The sequence below is a fragment of the Lynx rufus genome, unplaced genomic scaffold (genome assembly GCF_022079265.1).
Source record: "Lynx rufus isolate CCGP_SWC_20201006 ecotype Redwood Valley unplaced genomic scaffold, mLynRuf1.p SCAF_10, whole genome shotgun sequence".
Taxonomy (NCBI): Eukaryota; Metazoa; Chordata; class Mammalia; order Carnivora; family Felidae; genus Lynx; species Lynx rufus.
Genome location: NW_025814824.1, coordinates 82,342,466 through 82,364,074, shown reverse-complemented (window position 1 = coordinate 82,364,074; position 21,609 = coordinate 82,342,466). Strand labels below are relative to the sequence as shown.

Genomic DNA, 21,609 nt, shown 5'->3' with positions numbered 1-21,609 from the left:
GGGGGATATGTAACTTTAAAATGCTTATTTTAGGAAAAAAGGGGTCCAGGGGCGCCTGGGTGTCTCAGTTGATAAGCTTCTGGCTTCTGCCCAGGTCGTGATCTCATGGTTCCTGAGTTCGAGCCCTGTATCAGGCTCTCTGCTGTCAGCACAGAGCCTGCTTTGGATCCTCTATCCCCCCTCTTTCTCTCTGCCCCTTCCCTGTTCACGTGCTTTCTCTTTCTCAAAAATAATAAATTTAAAAAAAGGTTTTTTTTATTTTTATTTTTAAAAATTTTTTTTAACGTTTATTTATTTTTGAGACAGAGAGAGACAGAGCATGAACGGGGGAGGGTCAGAGAGAGAGGGAGACACAGAATCTGAAACAGGCTCCAGGCTCTGTGCGGTCAGCACAGAGACCGACGCAGGGCTCGAACTCACGGACCGCGAGATCATGACCTGAGCCGAAGCCGGACGCTTAACCGACTGAGCCACCCAGGCGCCCCAAAAAGTTTTTTTTTTTTAAAGAAAAAGAAAAAAAGTGTCCAAAATTAATGATCAAGCTTTCTCTTTAAGAAGCTAGAAAAAGAGGGGTCCCTGGGTGGCTCAGTTGGTTGAACGTCTGACTCCGGCTCAGGTCATGATCTCGTGGTTCAGGAGTTCAAACCCCCTATCAGGATCAATGCAGTCAGTGCAGAGCCCACTCTGGATCTTCTGTCCCCCTCCCTTTTGCCCTTCCCCCACCCATGCTCTCTCAAAAATAAACATTAAAAAAAAAAGCTAGAAAAAGAGCAAACTAAACTAAAAAAGAAGTTAGAAAAAAAATAACGGAAAGGAGAAATCAATGGAACAGAACAAGCAGAAACAAAAGAAACCAAAAAGTGGGTTTTGAAGAAATCAACACACTTGATAAATTTCTAGAAATGTCAGATTAAGGGAAAAGAAGACACAAATTCATTCCATATCAAGAATGAAAGACCATCTCAGTAGATCCTATAAACATTAAAAGAAATACCAATGGAAATACCAATGACTTTGCCAATACATTAGATAACTGACATGATTATGTTACGTGAAAGACAGAAATGATAAAAGTAGACACATGAAGAATTAGAAAATTTGAATAGCTCTGTGTCTGGAAGTAAACTGAATTCATTATTAAATAATTTCCAAAGAAAATTCCAGGCCCACATGGCTTCACTAGGTAAATCCAAGATTTAATCAAGGAAGAATACTACACAAAGGCCTTAAGAAAACAGGAGGGAATGCTTCCCAATTTATTTTTGAAGGCCATTACCCTGACACCAACACAAAATTAAGGAAACTCCAGACAAATATTCCTCATGAACACAGAAATTTTAACACAAATAAAAATCTGAAGGGAAAAAAAGGAAACCCTAAATTTCCTCGGAATGCAAGGCTGGTTTACATTAAAAAATCAAATTATGTCACCATATTAACAGAATTACGAGAAAGAGTAAATAATCATCTTAACAAATGCAGGAAGAATAACAAAACTCGACACCCATTCATGACAAAAACTCAGCAAATATTAAGAAAGGAGAACTTCCTCAACCTGATCTCTGGAAAATCTACAGGTGACACCTGGGACACGGCAACAAGGGAGCCTCATTGGGAGGGGGCCTCTCCCGTTCAACACTGTTCTGAAGATCCTGGTGGGTGCAGGAAGGCAAGAAAAAGGCCTAAAGACTCAAAAGGAAATAAACTGTCTTTATTCCAAGATGAAATGATTGTGTATGTGGAAAATCCTAAATAACAAACAAAAATAGCTATTAGAATCCTAAGCGAATTCAGCAAGGTCACAGGATAGAAGGTCATGTAATCAGTTTTATTTCTATTTTTAAATTTCAAATATTTATTTAGTTTTGGGAGAGCACGAGCAGGGGAGGGGCAGAGAGGGGGCAGAGGATCTGAAGCGGGCTCTGCACTAATGGGCTGACAGCAGTGAGCCCGATGCGGGGCTCGAATTCACGAATCATGAGATCGCGACCTGAGCCGAAGTTGGACACTCACCAACTGAGCCACCCAGGTGCCCCTAATCAGTTTTGTTTCTAGAGATTAGCAAGAAATTATTGGAAAATGCATTTAAGAAAACAATATCCTTTACAATAAATTTAAAAATGTGCACGCCTTGTTAACTGACAAGTAAAAACAATGCTGAAATTGAAAAAGACCCAAATAAATGAAAATTATAACCTATTCATGGATTGGAAGGTTCAAATACTATTTAGATGACAATTCTCCCCAAGCTGATTTATACATTCAATGCAACCCTACTCAAAATCCCAGAAGGCTGTTATTTCTAGAAGCTGACAAATTGAGTCTATTAGTTATATAGAAATGCAGATGATAGAAGAACCAAACTGTTTTTTAAGAACAACAACAAAGAGGATTCCCATGACCTGATTTTCAGACGGTGAAGCTATAGCAATGACAACCGTGGGGTTAGCATAAGGACACGCACATAGATTAATGGAGCAGGTATGGAACTGAGGAGACCCATACACATAACTGATTCTTGACAGGCCCAAATAATTCATTCGGGAAAGGTTCACAAGCTGCTCAAGGTCACAGATGTAATGCTTAGTGCAGCCAGAATCCAAATCTCAGCAGGAGGGCTCCCGAAAGTTTCCCTCTCACTCTGACGCTGCGCTCAGTGCAGACAGCAAGTGTGCCAGAGGGGACTCACTGTTGGCCTTGTGCCAGGTGCCTTGCACAATGTTAGATCTGGGTATTACTCCCGGGCCACAGAGGAGAAAGCATGGCTGGGGTCACCTAGGGACCCAGTGGCTAACTAGTAATTTCCATATTAACAAAAGTGACAGATGAGGAACAATAAAAGTGACATAAAACATCAACTGGAAAAGTGTTCTGGAAACCCGGTAAGTCACATACCATAATTTTACTCTGGGATGCAAGAAGGGAAAAGCTGAAGACAATGAAGTTCTTTCAAAAACCTGACTGAGTACCTGAAGGCCAAAAACAAAAAAAGGGGTGAGAGAACACCACAGCCCTCCCTTCAGAATCTCAGTTGGTTTTCAGTGACGATTCAAAAGAAACGAGAAGACAGACTTGTGGGAAGGTCTGTCTTAGTGGAGATGGCTGACACTACAGGATGGGACCTCAGTTTGATGTTCAGGGCCCTGCTCCTCTGAGCCAACTTAGGAATGTGAGCTCTGACGTCAGGCCATCTGGGTTCCAATCTGAGGGCTGTGGCACTGACTGACAGTGGGATCCATGTCAGACAGTTTACCTCTTTTGCCTCAGGTCTTCACCAGTAAAATGGGGATCAGCACTCCTGCTGTATCCCTTGGGCACTTTTTGAGATGAGCACTGGGTGTTGTATGGAAACCAATTTGACAACAAACTTCATATTCAAAATAAATAAATAAATAAATAAATAAATAAATGGGGATCACACTTTATCCCTGACATAACATGGGTTGTTTTGAGGATCTGATAAGACAGTAAGTAAAAAGCACTTAGGGCAACGCCTAGAACTAATTAAGTGCTCAAAAAAGGTTTGCTGTTATGTATCACTATCTATGGTTTTGATGTAGTTAATGACATCAAATCGTACCTTCTCGCTCCTTATTTATTTACCTATTTTTTAAAGTTTATTCTAAGGGGGGAGGGACGGAGAGGGGGAGAGAGGGAGTAAGAGAGAGAGAGAGAATGAATCCCAAGCAGGCTCTGCACTGTCAGCACAGAGCCCGACACGGAGCTCAATCCCACAAACGGTGAGACCAAGACCTGAGCCGAGATCAAGAGTCAGATGCTTAACCAACTGAGCCACTCAACCAACTGAGCCCCTCAGGTGCCTCTCTTTTCCGTATTTATTTTGGAGACTGTGGCATTGTAGAAAAGACTGGGGCATTCCAATTAGATGGGCCTGGGTTGGGTTCCTGGCTCCGCTTCCTCTGGGGCGCTTCCATCTCTCGGAGTCCCAAGTTTCCTGATTGTTAAAAAAAAAAGTCCTCATCCATAAATGGGGCTCATGAACCCTCCTCAGAAGGCTGAGACAAGGTTATGAGATACCAGAGGTTAGCAAAGTGCTTATCACAGTGCCTATCATACGTGATCAGGAAATGGGAATTCACATTATTTTTAACTATTTCTCACTTTGGTATCAGGAATGTTAAAGGACCTAGTTCTTTACTGTGTCAGGATAATACAACTTGAAAAAAGGTTTATACCTTTACCTTTTTAGGGGCAAGCTTCAAGAACATAAGTCTGTGATCCACCTTAAACAGGGGCACACCAGTGTGATTACTGGGCCTGTCCAATGAGAATGCAACAGCTTCAAGTAAACATCCACCTGGATCCTAGCTTACGTTGCCTCTTCATATCATTCCTTTGTGGAACACAAAGCTCCTACCCAGGACCCGTCTTCTTTGGTCTTTTTCACCTCCTTTCGGCATGATCTCCAGCTTCTGTGGAGCCGCCGCAGGTGTGCGCTGTGGCCCTGCTTCAGCAGTTCCTGCTCAGTGTAACCCAGCTCCCTCCATGCACTTGGCAGAAAGGCCTGAACAGGGAGGGGATGATTCTATTGTGTTCCTGCGAAGAACAGAGGGCATGCCGGGAATCTGCACCATAGGGAGGGGACTCGAACCTGATGGCCAGACTGTGGTAAACCAAAAGACAGTAAGAGCTCTAGGTTCCGGTTACTGAGGGCTAATGACCTTGAAACTGCCTCCCTGCAAAAACTGGAAAAAGGAGACTTACCAGTTACATGCAGCTTTGTGCAGCTGCCAAGCAGAGGCACTGACACTGCCTGTGGCGAATACTTTGGTGGCGTTTTTCACATACACCGAGTCATGGCATTCTCACTGTCACGCTACTGTTCTACCTCTGCACATTTTACTCTACTTGGAAGGAGTGTAATCGCTACTAGAATACAGGTCTGTCCAAAAATTTTTACTCCATTATTCTATTTCTAAAGAGAATAAAAACCAGTATGTACTGCCGTCTCACTCTCTCATCTCACTTGTGAACCACTTTGAGAAACTAATGAAAGCAGGGACTTTCAAAGAAAAACAGAACACAGCATTTTCAAACATATTTGGTGGATGTCAAGGACCCCGTGAAGTTCATAGATCTTACGGGGTTCAACATATCATGTAAGTCCCCAGGGAACCCTCAACAGCCTGAGCCTTCTCTAGAACCTCAGGAAACCAATGAGCAGAACAGTAATCTTAGGAGCCTGACAAGGAAATCTGAGTCAGATGTTGGCAAATTACAGTTCATGTGCCAAATCCAGCCTGCCACCTATTCTTGTAAATAAAGTTTTATTGGAACACAGCCACGCTCATTCCTTTACTTACTGTCTACGGCTACTTCTGTGCCAGTGGCAGAGTTCGATGTTGCAACACAGACCATATGGCCCACAAAGCCTAGACTGTTTACTATTCATCCCTTCACAGAGAAAGTTTGCCAACTTCTGACCTAAATGACATATGAAAGACTACATTTGTTCAAGGGGAGGCTTATAGTATAGAAAATGGACAAATACCCTGCCAGGAAAGCCATCACCGTGATCTTTACGATTAGGAAAAGCAAAGAAAGAACATCTGCCAACTGAAATTACTGGTGAAATGGCAAGCTGCTGAGGCACTGAGCCTTATAACCATCAGCAATCCTTATTCAACAGGCACCTAACATGCAGGATAACAGAATCTCTTCTCAGGGAAGGTAAGTAAATTATAATGATTAAATGCTCCTGCCAATTGTGAGGGCATACAAATTAGTCACAAGGCCTCTTATCAAACAATGATGGGAAAGGAGTTTGAGGGCTGCCTGTTTGACAAGAACGTGGGAAGGAGGGCTTAACGGAAAACCCCGGAAGGGAAGGAGGGAGGCAATAGTGATAAGAGCAAGTGGTATCACAGGAAGGACACTTTGTAGGTGATGTGTTAGGACAATAAATACTACCATTCAAGGACTGCACTCGATGAGGGGAGAAGCCAAGAGTTTCAACAGAATCCATCCCTTCTGCCAAGTAAGACTCACGTTATCCAGGTCCTTGCGCAGTGCAATCTTGCTGGTTACCAGCTCGTGGGCTAAGTCATCATTTTCCTGTTCCAACCTCATGTTAGCTTCTTGTAGACGCCGGTTCTCTCGCTGAAATGTAGAAAGAAACCAGTTATACAACATGTAGAAATGTGATGAAAATGACAATTTCTCAGGCCTGACCCTCAAAACTCATTTCTGAGTCCTATGGAAATCATGGGAGGAGTGGCTGGTCCTAACGTGCTGGCAACCAGCACTTTCTTCTTTTCTGTCTCTGGTGAGAAATACCTAACTGGTTCCAGCGACTCTGTCAAGCAGTTACTTCAGATTAACTGTGACAGAAGTCCACTGAACTGTGACAACCCAGGCAGCTGGCTTAAAGCACAACAGATCTTACTTTCCAATTTGCAAATTCAAACTGAAACTTGAACCCAGAAGCAGTGGAACTGAATTTTAAAAAGAACTCAACAAAGCTAGTTACAGGCACCATCATATGCAAGGGAAGCCTGAAAGGTCTTCACATCGCCCGGGCCATAAGCAAACCAACCTCAAATCGCTCGATCGGGTCTTCTTGTTGGGCCTGCTGTTCCCTCATGGTGTGATATTCTTTTTCATATTTTTTCAACTTCTTCTGACTAATCTGTAGGATAAACCACAGCACAAATTAAAAAGCATCAGAAGTGGTGAGTGTCTCAGGGCCTGCACTGAAGACCAAGACCTCTGCTGACCTGAGCATCTCCGGTCACTCCGGGAGTGGTGTTTCCTATTTGGGGAGGGGAATCATCGAGGTGGAGCGAAAGCTCAGGACACAGATTTCTTCATCACTAGGGTCTAGGGTTCTGCTCGGGATAATGGCTTCCTAAGATTTTTACTAACAGTGTTAGAATGAATACCCTATGATGACCCTTCCTACCTGAGTTCTGGGTCCTGTCGTTCCTAATCGTCACTTTCTTCCTCCACCATTTTATTTCACACATACCAGCACTACCGAAAGGTGCTTTCAATCTGTGACCTCAGGACACCTCTACAAGATATGGTATTATCATCCTCATTTTATAGGCAAGTTAATGGACGTATAAGGAGATTACATAACTTGACCAAGGTCACTCATTTAGGGACTGACAGGTAGGGGATTTGAGCCCAGTCAGCTAAACTCCATGCAAAGTCCAAGCTGAACTCACCTTACTATCCTCCCATCATCTATCACTTTTCCTCTCTACTAGCTCCTTCTGAGCTGCTTTCAAACAGACACAATTCCCTCTGCCCTTAAAAACACCATTCTGCTGACCACTCTGCTTAGCTGCTCTTTTACCCCATCAAACTACTGTCCTCTTTCTCTCACACTTCTTACCAGCCACTGCAAACCACAGGTGTATGTATACATTTCGCTTCCATTGCCTCATGGCCTCTCTTTAATCTCTCTAAATCAAGCTTTTGTTCTGACTACTCTATAGAAAATACTCTCTTGAAGGTCACTAGTGGTTTCTTTATCACTCCATCCAGTGGGTCATAATTCTCCCCAATTCGACTACAAAGTTCCAGCCTTTCACTCTTTAACTTCACCAACGGACTCTTCTTCCCTCCAGGCAATCTTTTTTCTCTTTATTCTCTTGGCTCTCGTTCTACCTGAACAGCTCCCCTCCCCTCTTATAGGCTGGTCCTTTTTTTTTTTTTTCTTCAACCTGACCGTAACCAAGGGCATCCTTTCAAGATGCAACTCTTACACTTCTGTTTGACTCCTTCCTCTAAACCACTAACCCTTTGGTATTTTTTAAATTACACTTTGAAAGACTATGAAATACAAGACATAGAGAAGTGCTAAAATAAATACGTGCAATTTAAGCACTGATCATAAAGCAAATGCTCATTCCTTCCCGAAGCTTCAATAATCAGCACAGCGCTGCTGGCTCACGAATCGGGACTTTTAGCCCCCAGTTCCAGGAATTAGGGATCTCAGAGGTAGGCTCCTCTTACTTCCTTATTTCCTAGACAAAGAAATGGAGACCTCGAAAGGGGGTGGGGCAGCCCCAGTGTGCAGCATCTCCAAATCCTGTTCCATGATTTCCTTTCCATCTTACTTGAGCTGCCCTGGTGTTTCCTCCCATGGACTCTATGGATACTGCCCTCGTCGGATGTTTACAGGTCTGCCTCAATCAGAGCTTATTCCTGGAGTCTGGCTCTTACTACAGGAAGGCAGCCAGGAACATAACACAATGCCCTGGCTGCAGTTTATAGAAAGATGCCCATTAAACACTTGGGGTGAGACCACAAGTTGGAGAGTGACAGATCTTCTGCGGTTTAAGGCCAATGCTGGGGTAAACGTTTTGTGTACATAAGTGATTCACAAAGAAAGCACCTCAGTAAAACATCTGTGTGATCAGTAAATTTATAGACAATCTTAACAGATCAATAGTAGAGGAAGAGAAAAGAAATGAGGCTTGTGGGCAGCAAACACTTCCTCCCCGTGTTCTTCGCTGTCAGTCTGGCTAAATGACACGGGGGACAGTGGATATAAAGCTCCACCTAGTGCTTTATTTAAAAAAAAAAAAAAAATCTGACATAAATCCTATAAAACATTCTCACAAATCTTCAGGATTCTTCAACTTTTCATTCTCATTCTGGGGTAAGGAAGGGCTAACATGTTTCCCCCATAAACATACATTATAACAGGCTAATTACAAAACCGTTTCTTGTACATTTCCTTACCCCTTATGATAAATGTCTCATTCTCAGAGCGGAAGGGTTAATTCTGCCTCAGCACTGTAACAGCAGTTACCGTACACAGAGTTCCTGATAGATGTCAAAACCTTTAACACATGCTATCTCATTTGGTTCTGACATTTTCATGACAGGATCCAGGCATTTCTTTATGTACTTCCCACATTTTGCAAGTTTTCTGCCTTGAGCATGATTTATTTTTATAATTAAATAAACAAAATAAATGCTGCTGAAAAATAATTCTCATAATTATTCTGGGCTTCTCTAACATAGAGCTCTTGCTTGTTTCTCTCGATGACGGTCCCCACCTATGCTTCTCAGCCAGTCCTCAGGGATCACCGCTCAGGACTGGACACAGAGCTCCACCATCTTCCTCGCTGGTCCAGAGTTCTGACTTCATCAGTTCTGCTTTGCTCCCAGATTTCTCCTCCTCGCTTGTTCTTGGTCTCCATCCCCCACTTCACCACGTTGCCCCTCACCCCCCACCCCCACCACAAACAAAAGATAAATAAAACCAACACTGCTTCTAAAGGGTTCACAGCCGATCCTGACTTTTGGAGCATGGGCAGCTGTATACCAGAGCCAACCAGTTCAGGCTATGTCTGAGGAATGGACCCCATGAAAAGGCAGATGCCTGATACCTGAATGGGGAACCAACAGGTACCAGCAGCAAAATCAGCAATTCCAGCCTCCTTATTTAGGCTGCACCAACAAGAGATCAGCACCTCTTAGCCTGTCTGTCCCATTATCAGTGCCTTCTCCAGGTCAGAACTGTCTCACTCATCACTGTCCCTTGTCCAGGCACAAAGAGAATGCCCAGAAATGCCTGCTAAGTTAATGAGAAAGGACCTCCTCTTTTTTGCATCAACCTTTCTTCTGAATGAAAATAGCAACTGAAGTGAGCACACGGTGCAGGTCTGGTCCCCCTGCCTGGACGGCCCCACATTTGGTTCACTCCTATCCACCTTTCAGACCAGGGCTCTAACGTCACTTCTTGAGTGCCCTTCCCTGGCACCTTCTTCCCCTATCAGGCCAGGTCTTTGTTATTATATATTCTCATAACATCAAGCCAATTCCTCCATGGCACCTGTCCAAGTTCACAATTATTTATTTATGTGCTTACTTGATTGTCTGTCTTCCCAATGGGAAACAAGCCACATCTGTTTTGCTTACCCTATATCTCTGGTACCTAGCTCAATGCCTGGAACATAAGTGGGACTCAATAATCAGATGCTGAACAAATCAAAGCCAATGGCTTTCCTTTTAACCTAATAAGGATGCAGCAGGACATTTATTTATCCAACAATTGAGCATTGCCATGTGCAGTGTTCCTTGTGAGGCGTTAGTGATACAAAGATGCATATAGGACACAATATGCATGCTCCACAAGGGCAGGGACTCCCAAGTACTGTAAAATTCCTAATGCCTTGGTACACAGCAAGCATGAAAATAATCAATAGAGACATAGTCCTCACTCTTAAAGTCTAAGGTTCATTTTATTTGTCTCTTACTTATACCAATAACATCTAATTGAATTGAGGAAGCAGGGAAGCTATGGAATCAGCCCCAGAGCTCTGAATCATACCTACTACTAGTGGACTCCTATCAGAAGGCTATGGAAACCACAGCATCACACACAGGTATTTTTGCCCTTAAAGAAGCTTAATTTTGAAATTTTTTCTGTTTAAAATGTACTTTCGGGGTGGGGGGAAACTAATAATTTCCTGTGATAAGACTACGTTTATAATTTAGATAAAACCAATTTTATATCCCGCTGCAAGTTGTACATTGTTTCTTAACACTGTTAGAGACAGTACTACTTCAAAAGTCTCCTGAAAGCCATGGATCCCATAAAAAAACACAGAAGCCAACTCTGTCCTCACCCTACACCAGCAATAAAGCATTCTGCATACTATTTCAGAAGATCCCTGTGCTCCCTGAGCCACCCACAGTCCCAGGTTAAGAAACCCTGAGTCAGACAGAAGGTGGAGACTTAGATCATGCCAGTTTGATAACCTGATAGAAGTATGTATTTAATCCCAAACACCTCTTCCTGGGTCACTTGTCATTTATCTATCACAGGAAATGGGTGATGCTCTCTTAAAACATGTGCTATCTGTCCCAGGAGAGCTGGTACCTGATCTGGTAGAGAAAGTGGAGAAAGTGGAGAGTGGCCGTGAACATGGGTGGGAGGGAGGTGGGACAGTTTGCCACTGAGAACATGGGCTTTGTAGGTGGACAGACCCAGACTTGAGCCATGGCTATGCCACTGGCTTACTCTGTCAAGGAGGGTGAGGTGCCTTATCTCAGCCTCAGGCTCCTCATCTGAGAAAATTCCAGTAGTCCTTACAGGACTACTGTTAACCGGATTGCATGATATTAAGCATATCAAGAGTTCAGGAGAGCGCCCAACACATGAGGTCTTCTTAATAAAAAGGGCAGCCATTACATGTTATTATTAGTATCTACATTAATGGGGCGCCTGGGTGGCTCCTTTAAGTGTCCCAACTCTTCCAGCTCAGGTCATGATCTCATTATTCGTGAGATCGAGTCCCGCGTCAGGCTCTGTGCTGAGAGCTTGGAGCCTGCTTGGAATTCTCTCTCCTGCTCTGCCCCTCCCCTATTCATTCATTCATTCATTCTCTCTCTCTCTCTCTCTCTCTCTTGAAAATAAATAAATAAACTTAAAAAAAAATCTACATTCTTATCTTGAATCAGAGACAGAGTTACCCTCTGAACATGTGTTGCAAGCAACAAGCTATTTAAACAACATCCATTTAACACATAAGAACAGGAAATAGGCTGTGGATAGGAAACAGGAGCTGATTTCCAAGTTTGGCTTAAGAAACTGCTGCAAAGGTCAGAATCCCCACTGGGCTGGAGTCACAAGTGCAGGAGAGATGGGAGGTTGAATATTAGTAGGTCTACATGGCAGGGTGAAGTATGTTGTGTGAGGGAGTGGGTGGGTATGAAGAGGTCTGGTATATTGAGGAGATCTTGACCCCAAAGTCCTCAATGCTAAACAAAGAAATCTGATACAAGTCCATCTTCCTTTTTTAGAATGCTTGGGGCAGGGTCTTCGCTTTATTTAGTTACTGATTTAAAAACCTGAGATTTACACAGGACTTTCATGATAACAAGATACCTCTACAGCTACTATTTTATTTAATTCCCAAAACAACTGTCTGAGATAGGTATAGTAGGAATTATCACCTCATTTCACTGATGAGGAATCAGGACGTAGTTAGGGAAAGTGACTCATCTAGAGCCAAGGGCCCAGCCTATTAGGTGGCAACAGCAGCACGGGAACACAAATCTGGAGTGACTCTTGTTTCTCATCCATCTCTGTAGCATGTTCAACACTGAGCACATAAGAAAATCTATAAATGCATGTTGACGTGAACTGGCTTAAGGAAAGCAGACGCCTGGGCAGAGGAGGTCAAAACAGGGCAGGCCAAATGAGCACTGGTGGTGATGGTGATGATGATGATGATGATGATGGGGGTGGTGGTGGTGGTGATGATGACGATAGTCATCAGGAGAGCAGCAGCTACTTTAAAGGCATCATCTGATTTCCCTCTCTACAACCCTGTCACGTTAAACTACCTTGGGTCACACAGCAGAGGCAGAGCCAGGATGAGAGCCAAGGTCTGTGGGAGTCCCAAGCCCGCACTTATAACCACTTGAAACAAATCAACATTCTATTTAATTTCTGAGCCTTCTTATTTAATTTGTTCAAAGAGTTCAGGCTCAAACTCCCTCAAAGATCACTAAATAGAATTAGGCACTCTGGTTCCACCATCAGAGTATTTTTCTAGAATGCAAGAAACAAATTAGTAGCAAAGAACCCAAACAAAGAAAACAACCAAGGGAGACCAGCTTATTAAAATAAAATAAGAAGGTAGTGGGCAGTGCTACCCTTGTGATAACCAGCAAAATTTATAGTTCACTGCAGAGAAAAAGAGCACTCATAAGTTTCTTCATGAAATCCAATATAAAAGGTAGGAAACAAACACAGAAGTAAAACTATAGCCTGGTCTAGTCATAAGGAAAACTGAACTTGGCTATACTTAGCTACAACTTTGCTAAACTGACAGAGACTCAGCTTACCCACCATTACATGACAAACATCAGCAAAAATGGACCAATACAAGTAGCTCTCGTCCCATTCATTCACCCCCTCATTTACACCACGGCACAATGATGGTAAGGATTGACTTTAGAGTCTGAAATTCCTGGGATCTGACCCCACCTCTATCACTTACTAACTTTATACCTTTGGGAGTTTTCTTCAGTTCTCTAAGCTTCAGTATATGTGCCTGTAAAATGACCTCATATGATCACTGTAAGGATGAAGTCACTGTGTAGACACTATGCAACAGTCTGTGAATAGAGTAAGAGACAAGACTGATGAAGCCACTGCAATCATAGGGCCTAAGATCCTAACACACACTAACTACACAAATGATCTGAGCAGAGAATGAATTTCAAACTAATTCTGCTATTAAGGTCTTAAATAAAAATATCCCCAAGAACAAATACACCCAAATGCCAAAGAGTATTCTGTTTCTCCAAAGAGCAAATGGTTAGGATTACATTAATTTCGAGATAGCGCTATTTGGTTTCTGTAGTGTCTTTTTCTACAGGTAGTTTGAAGTCTTGTACATTCACTTTAAGTCTGAAATAACAAATCCCCATGAAGCAATCAATGGCTCAGAATTCCATCTCACCTTAGGCAGGATTCTACAGTGAAAGGGTCAAATCTTCATTCAAGTTTAATCTAAGAAACTCACCAGCTATCTCTTTTATGGCTCCTACTTCTTCCAAACTAGCCTTACGTATCTGACTTATTCTCAAACATCTCTGTGTAGACATAAAAAACAAACAAACAAAAAAACAGTTGCTCTCACATACTTCTTGAATTAAAAAATGCAAGGCCTACAAATTCATTTTTTTTCCAATTTTCTCCCTCTAAACACGATGCATAGTACAGTTATGAGTATGAAAGTGTTGTGGAGCTCCTAGGACCATTCATGATCTCCTGGAACAATCTATTTAAAGTGAAAATCCTGGGGCACCCAGCTGGCTCACTTGGTATAGCATGTGACTCGATCTGGGGGTTGTGGTTTTAAGTACCACACTGGATGCAGAAGATTACTTAAAAATCTTTTTTTTTTTTTTTTTAGTAAATCAAAGTCCTTTTAGATCTTTTATCAGAAGTGGAAACAGGGGCACCTCGGTGGCTCAGTCGGTTAAGTCAGGATCTCTTGATTTCGGCTTACGTCAGGATCTCACTGTTCCTGAGACTGAGCCCCAGGCTGGGCTCTGCGTTGACAGCATGGAGCCTGCTTGGGATTCTCTCCCCCTCTCTCTTTGTCCCTCCCTTCTGCTCACGTGCATGCATGCGCATGCGCGCTCTCAAGTAAATAAACTTAAAAAAAAAAAGTAGGAACAATCTATCTCAAGACAATGACCCATAAAAGGGGAGCAACTCAATGGACAAATAATGAGTTCTGATGTATGCTATTAAATTTTAGACTAAGAGCAGAGATCTAAAACTTAAAAAAAAATAAATTATATCAATTCCATAATAAACTCAGGGGAAAGAGAGAGGAGGGGAGAAGTAAAAGGACTGAAAAGAGAGAAAAGGAGAAAGAGGTAAGTAAAGATAGACAAAGAGAAAGATGTATAGAAAAAAGGAAGACACACAGGCAGAGAGGAATACAGACCTTTTTGAGCAACACACCCATCTGGTGGCCATTTCAGATATTGCCACACCAAACTTAATTCCTGCTGCAATTCTGCAATGAGAAGAGGCAATGCAATGGAGTGGGAAGCTTTGGGAATGTGGAGTCAGAAGGCCTGAGTTCCACTAGGGCTCTTGTCACTGCCCAGCTAGTACCAGTTGGCCAAGACTTCTATAAGCCTCAGTTTCCACTTGGAAACCGACTTGGCCTGCATACCTCACAGGGAACTGTGAGGGAGAAATGAGATACCTATAAAAACTATACAAATACCAGAAATTACAACATCAAAACTGTTAAAACACAACAACAACAAAAGTAGGTAACTGTTTTCTCAACTGGCATGTGAGGCAAAGCATTCCTAATTCCCACCTTAATCAGAAGCCACGGTTTTTAAGAAATTAAAAAATAATGGAATGGGATTTCAGTAAGTTACAAAGTCAATGCTTCCTTTCTAAATTCTAGACCAAAAAGTTAAAAAGCTAGTTTCCAAGCCATTCACAAAGCAGGGATCCCCTCTTCCATGTCTAGAGAGGGGACGTCAAAGCCACAGATGATCAGATGCACTTTCTTGCTGACGGAGGCACTCCCACCTCGTGCAGTCCACATAACGCAGCGCTCATGACTGAGCTTACAGTGATTTTCCTTTGGCAAATTATCACAGTGACTGAGGTCCTTTGCCAATAATTGGCTCAACTGTTGTCTATATTTCCCTTAATAATTTTGGCATTAAGTATTAACCTACTAGAGTACAACTAATCATTGCTAACTACACTGTATCCCACCTTTTAGCAGAAAAATTTCATTCTCGTGTCCTGGTCAATATGTAGGCTTTTCCACACTGTGGGTCAATTTCAAGAAAGAATTACGATCTTTCTCACCGGAGACTATGTGCAAGTAGGGGGCATTATCCAAAGTGTACCCCCGCCATGCAGAGTTCTCCAGGACCAGAAGGAATTATGTGTCTAGGCACAAAATTTGTGTGCTGTGCAGCACTGCCTATCTTAACTCCTTGAAAGCATAAGCCAAAAAAAAAAAGAAGAAAAAAAAGGAAAAAAGACATTAGACACCTCGAATCTGGCCTATGGAAATAAAGGATTCATATATTATTAAAGTGTTTCAAGGTACTGAAAACCAAAAGATAAAACCTTCAGCTGGACATTATTTTAAGCCTTACCCAAAGCCATATTAACTCTCTAACTCTTCTTTACAAAACACCACTTGGTATAAATTCAGCAGCACATTCATTTGTTCCCTCATTTAACTAGTTTTTTATGCCAAATCCTGTTCTTATGCTGGGGATTTGGCAGTAAATAAGATAAAGTCCCCTCTGCTGAAGGTTTAGTTCGGGGTGGGGGGGAGGGGAGCATCAAATAAAGATCTAAAATAATGTTAAGTAACAATGAATGATATGAGGAAAATAAGACAGGATAAAGAGATCAGGGTGTAAAGGGTTGAGGGAGCAGCTACTTTAGACACTGTAATTAGAGAAGGCCTCTCTGATGGTATGATATTTGAGCTTAAGACTCACTGAGGTGATGGTGACGCCATGTGGACATCGAGAAGAACATGATGGGTGGAGAGACAAGCCAGTGCAGAAGCCTGAGGAGTGAACATGCTTAGCATGCTTGCTGTTTGAGAACAGCAAGGAAGCCAGGTTGTGTAAAGTGGAAAATGTGAGGGGGGAAAGTAGGAGGTGCAATCAGAGAGATGGCCAGAGGTCAGACAGTGCAGTGCCCTGTGCACCAGGGCAAAACCTCTTGAATTTTATTCTAAGAAACCATTAGAGTTTCACGCAAGGGAGAGATGGGATAAAAACCCACCTCCCCAAAAGAGAAACCAGGAAAAAAAAAATTGTGGAAACAGGGAGACATGGAGTCTACTGGAACATTCCAGAAAAGAAGTGAAGGTGATGGTTATACTAGGGTGTTAGAAAGAAGGGGAGAAAAGTGATCAGATTCAGGGTGTATTATGCCAGCAGGGCTGGGATGGACCAGGATGTGGTGAGAGAAAGAGGCGCTCAGAATAAGCAGGGGTTTTGGCCTGAGGAACCACGTTCCAGAAACTTGAGATGGGACACGAAGAAAGGAGGTTTTGGAGGGGAGGAAATCATCAGCAAATAAGAGGCAGCTTCCTCTCGTGTGAACCAGGCTGAGGTGGAAAGAGGAACTCAGGGCTCACTTGGTTTTGTGCCCTGTGCACAAGCCCATCATCCATGAAAATGTTACTGAAAAGTGTTCATTTGATAACTGCTTGAAAAGCCAGAGGAGAATAACCATAGGAAGAGCCATCAATTCTTAAGCCCTTACTAATTACCAGGCACCATCATAAGCACTGTATACATATTGTAGTTACAATCCTCACATATGAAAGCACTTAACCACAGTCCCTGGCACATGGGAAAATACCATCAAATGTTATCCGTAGTACTTGTGAAGTATGTAACACTTTAAGATGAATAATAACTTTAATAGTTATTTCATTATCTAGAGGTTCTATTTCTTTTTCAAATCCTCAATTCATTTTATATTAGGATATCCACTGTTCCTCAGGATAATAGGTAGGTAGTTTTTGTATTTCCTCCTTTCACAAAGAGGTTAGCCATTCCAAGGTCTTAACTTATGCAAAGACTCCAGATTCAGCTGCCTCCCAAACACCCAAAATCATATTGTATGTCTTCCTGAGCATTAAAATCAACAAGGTTCCACATTCCCCTGTTTTAGCACTTCACACACACTAGCTTTGAGCTACTGTGATTCAGGTACTTGGGATTTCTTTTTTTTTTTTTCTTTCAAGTTCATCCAGGTATTTAAACATTTCCTGGGTTATATTTTATTTGCTACCTCCAAGTGTTTAAAGCATGGTAGCTCGAGTCAGCTTAGTCTGACATATAACCAAAACTGGAAGTCTACTGTTATTTTACATATCAGGAAATTGTGCCTTAAACAGATAAAATAACTTCAAATTCAGATCTGATTTCAAGTCTATGCTCCGGTCAGCAGACAATGGAATTTCTCCTACTCATATTACATTAATACAAAGAGATGCTGCCTTTTAAAAAAAAAAAAAATTATACAAATCAGGGGTCCCTGGGTGGCTCAGTCAGTTAAGCGTCCAACTTTGGCTCAGGTCATGATCTCACAGTCTGTGAGTTCGAGCCCCGCATCAGGCTCTGTGCTGACAGCTCAGAGCCTGCAGCCAGCTTCAGATTCTGTGTCTCCCTCTCTCTGCCCCTCCCCAGCTCAGGCTCTTTCTCTCAAAAATGAAAAAAAAATATATAGGGGCGCCTGGGTGGCGCAGTCGGTTAAGCGTCCGACTTCAGCCAGGTCACAATCTCGCGGTCCGTGAGTTCGAGCCCCGCGTCAGGCTCTGGGCTGATGGCTCGGAGCCTGGAGCCTGCTTCCGATTCTGTGTCTCCCTCTCTCTCTGCCCCTCCCCTGCTCACGCTCTGTCTCTCTCTGTCTCAAAAATAAATAAAAACATTAAAAACAAATTTAAAAAAAAATATATATATAAAAATTTTTTAAAAACTATACAAATCATAAATGCCACTGAAAGTGATGAAAAGGAGTGAGTTCCCTTCATTAATTGTTAGTTTCATTTCAGGGAATTACTGACCATAACAACAAATATTGAAAGTTAAAGGACAACATAGAAATCATGAAACCAGAGTCCTGCCACCACCTAGCGGCAGGACTCTTTGTGTTTTACTGTATCTTCTAAATAAGGATAATAATTCCATTCCTAGAGTTCAAAGGTTGGGAGAGGCAATGAGATTTGATGCACAGGATAGACTATGTAAGAGAATATTTGGAAACAAATACAAAGAAAACATTATTATTATTACTACTACTAATGTATTATAAATGTTCATAGTTTGATCAGGAATGGTGAGACAGTAACTGAACAAAACAGTCTAAATTGATGCAAATGTTATTTTACCTTCATGCTGCAAGCTAATTCCATTAGCTTTTTCGCATTTTCTTCTGAGCGATATCTCTTCGGAAGCTGGACCCTGAAGAACTTCAAGGCACCTTCAAAATCTGTCAGCAGCAAGTCATCCTTGGAAGTCTTGACGAAAGAAAGAAAACACAACCATGGACAGAAAGAGGTCTTGGCTATGAAGATGCACAAGAAGCACTGTATAACACGAGCACCTTTACAATCCCCAGAAGATACTTCTTAGCTGTTGCCCGAGCCACTTGCCCATTAGCTGCTGTCAGGGTCAGGGCTACAGCACAGCTGCTTAGAATGAGATCGAGACCAAGATCCTGCAAGTGCTGGACAGGGGATGTAACTCAATTTACAAATAAATGTGTACCTTTAATAATCCAAGGGCGACATTAAAAATAACACTTATTCCCTGGAAGAGAAAACACAAAAAGAATATTTTCAGTGTTCATATCTGGACTATTCAGCTGTCTGTCCCCAGAATGCCCCACAGTTTAAGATAAAGTATAAAAACTTAATTAAGTAAAGAAATGGAATAACTTGAAAATATCTTGGAAAATAATAATTACAGGTCTGCTACTAAAAAACATCTTAAAACAGACCCAGTTCTCCCAATCTTCTAAGAACTTTTTTTTTTTTTTAATGTTTATTCACTTTTGAGAGAAGAGAGAGACAGAGCGTGAGCAGGGGAGAGGGAGGACACAGAATCCGAAGGAGGTTCCAGGCTCTGAGCGCTCAGCACAGAGCCCGATGTGGAGCTTGAACCCACGAACTGTGAGATCAGGACCTGAGCCCAAGTGAGACGCTCAACTGACTGAGCCATCCAGGTGCCCCAAGAGAAGAAATCTTTAGCCCTATTCTCACATTCAACAAGAACACTTTTCCAAAGTATTCTATACTTCCCAACCAAAACATAAGAGTCATAAAATTGTGATCTGTCAGCAAATAACTGCAGGTGGCCTTTTCCCTTATTGTGTGCTGCCCTGCTCCAAATACAGCAGTCATTCTGTGTGTGAGCCCTCTACCCCAGAACATAATCTGCTCAGGGCTCCCTCCAACCTGCCTCTCCCTCAGCTACCACTTTGGGAGTGCCGGGAACAAAGAAAAGATAAGAGGAGGCACTAAGACCTGCTAAATTCCTTAAGTTTCTGGACCTCAGTTTCCATAACTAATGTTCTCCCAAGGGTTTTCTAAGCTAATTAGCTGAAAAGTTTATTTAAATTACTTGGCATGCCAGGAGGCCCTTAGTAACTACTTAAAACAAATGGTTGTTTATAATACTGAAAAACTATAAAACTTAAAGGGTTGATTGAGACTAGGAATTGGTTACATAAATTATGGTATACCCAACGAATGAGATATTTGGTGGCAGGTAAGAATAATGGCATATTTGGTAATAGTGTATCTTACAGTGTTTCAAGCTGGGTAGAAGGCAGAAATTCTTCAAGGGATTTTTGTATGCCTTGAATATGGCATAATTAAAAAGAAGGAAGGTACAGATGTGTGTCTATAAATGTTCAAATACATGAAATGAAAAGAGGTTACCAAATAGCATATATAGCATAATATTTTAAAATATATACCTACAGAACCATAATATACATTATTACATAATATTTCATATGAAAAAGTTATTCTATATAGAAATAACACATGTAAATCAATAAATGCACACAAAAAGCTGAAAGAATAGACACCAAAATGTTAAAAGAGTTACTCTCTGGAGAGTGGGATTAGAAGTATTTTTAGAACTTTTTGCTTGTTTTCTAGTTTCTGTAATAAACATGTATTATTGGGGTGCCTAGGTGGCTCAGTTGGTAAAGCATCTGACTCTTGATTTAGGCTCAGGTTATGATCTCATGGTTGTTAAGATTAAGCCCCTCGTCAGGCTCTGTGCTGACAGCATGGAGCCTGCTTGGGATTTTTTTTGTCCTTCCCCAGCTTGCACACGTGCTCTCTCTCTCAAAATAAACAGACATGTATTATTTTGGAAATTAGTTATTCTTTTCTTAATCACCCTGCCAAACCATGCTTGGCAAAGACTATTACTTACTCTAATATCTTTTTTGTTTTAGTAACAGACCCTCCAATTTTTAGCAAATTCCTACCCAGTTTTTAAAAACTCTCCTTTGCAGCTAGATGTGGTCAGGTACCTAAGTTCCTGCCAATAAGAGAGAAATGAAAATTCAGGTGGAACATCTAGGAAGTCTCTTTTAAAGGGGGACACACCCTCCTCTGTCCCCTGACCCTCCCTGTCCCCTGACAGGTTACTGTCAACCTTCTGGTTTCTTTTATGTGAATGAAGAGAACTAAACCTCTACCTTAGTCACTGTGACTTTGAGTTTCTTCAATAAATGCAGCCAAACCTAATACTAATACAAATGTCTAGTAGTGGTTTTCGTTTTTCTTTTCTTTTTTTTTTAAGCTGAGAGAACCTTTAACAAAACGTGATCACTCGCTTTAACCCAAGGAAGCATTACTTAAATCTGGATTTTTGAGCATTAAAATAAAATAACTAAGAACAAATTCTGTTTTGATGGAGCCGACATGGGAGAGCACTGTAAACAAAAGCTGAAGTGTTCTGGCCTCTGATACCTACCTCACATAAAAGCAGGTCGATGATATGGAAGACCATGTAGAGAGGGAATTTTGCAGTGAAAAGTGTAAGAAACCACTGGGAGGCATACATGTGTGCTTCAAGGCTTATATCCAGGAAGTGGTTGTACAGGTCAGGGATGTATTCCTGAAATAGCAAACTAATTAGTTTTGGGCACATATGCAGCTGTTCAACTCCCACTCATAAATCTGCCAGGAATAGGCCAAAAAAGTCACATATTTGTGTTTTCCTACAAACCTCCAAAGTGCTCAAAAGAACACTTATCATCAAGTATTAAACAGGCACTTGGCTCTCTTTTCTGGTCCACAAACTAGCTCTCGAGAGGAATCCCCAAGATGGTGACAAATATTTGGAATGAAAGTTTTTCTTTCCAAGTTATGAAATGTTTGGGAAAGTTTGTTTCACTTTTATTATGCTATTCCTAACCAGTCAGCTTCAGAGCCTTGGCAGGTATTTCTTGATTTAGTTTGCTATGTTAAAGGCCCCCACAAAGTCATCTGATCTTTTGGGTGTTTATGAGATTGAAAAACCAGCTCACACCCATTCAGGTTCACACCTTATTAATCTTGG

At 41.8% G+C, this 21,609-nt stretch overlaps 1 protein-coding gene across 4 annotated transcripts in view; it reads right to left on the bottom strand.

The window, feature by feature from the left end:
• The window catches only part of RABGAP1 (RAB GTPase activating protein 1), a 168,169-nt gene that overhangs the window by 8,921 nt on the left and 137,639 nt on the right, over positions 1 to 21,609 (bottom strand). For 3 of the 4 annotated variants that reach the window (XR_006960278.1, XM_047069184.1, XM_047069189.1), the window contains 5 exons: positions 21,022 to 21,165; positions 18,793 to 18,834; positions 18,414 to 18,542; positions 6,557 to 6,649; positions 6,010 to 6,120 (listed from right to left, as the gene is read on the bottom strand). Coding sequence is in view for 3 of the 4 variants with exons in the window: in XM_047069184.1 (XP_046925140.1) it covers positions 6,010 to 6,120; positions 6,557 to 6,649; positions 18,414 to 18,542; positions 18,793 to 18,834; positions 21,022 to 21,165 (519 nt within the window). In the remaining variant the exon portion in view is untranslated. Of the gene's footprint in view, positions 1 to 6,009; positions 6,121 to 6,556; positions 6,650 to 14,456; positions 14,529 to 18,413; positions 18,543 to 18,792; positions 18,835 to 21,021; positions 21,166 to 21,609 lie in introns of those variants that run through there. The other variant, XM_047069192.1, reaches the window with a different exon arrangement.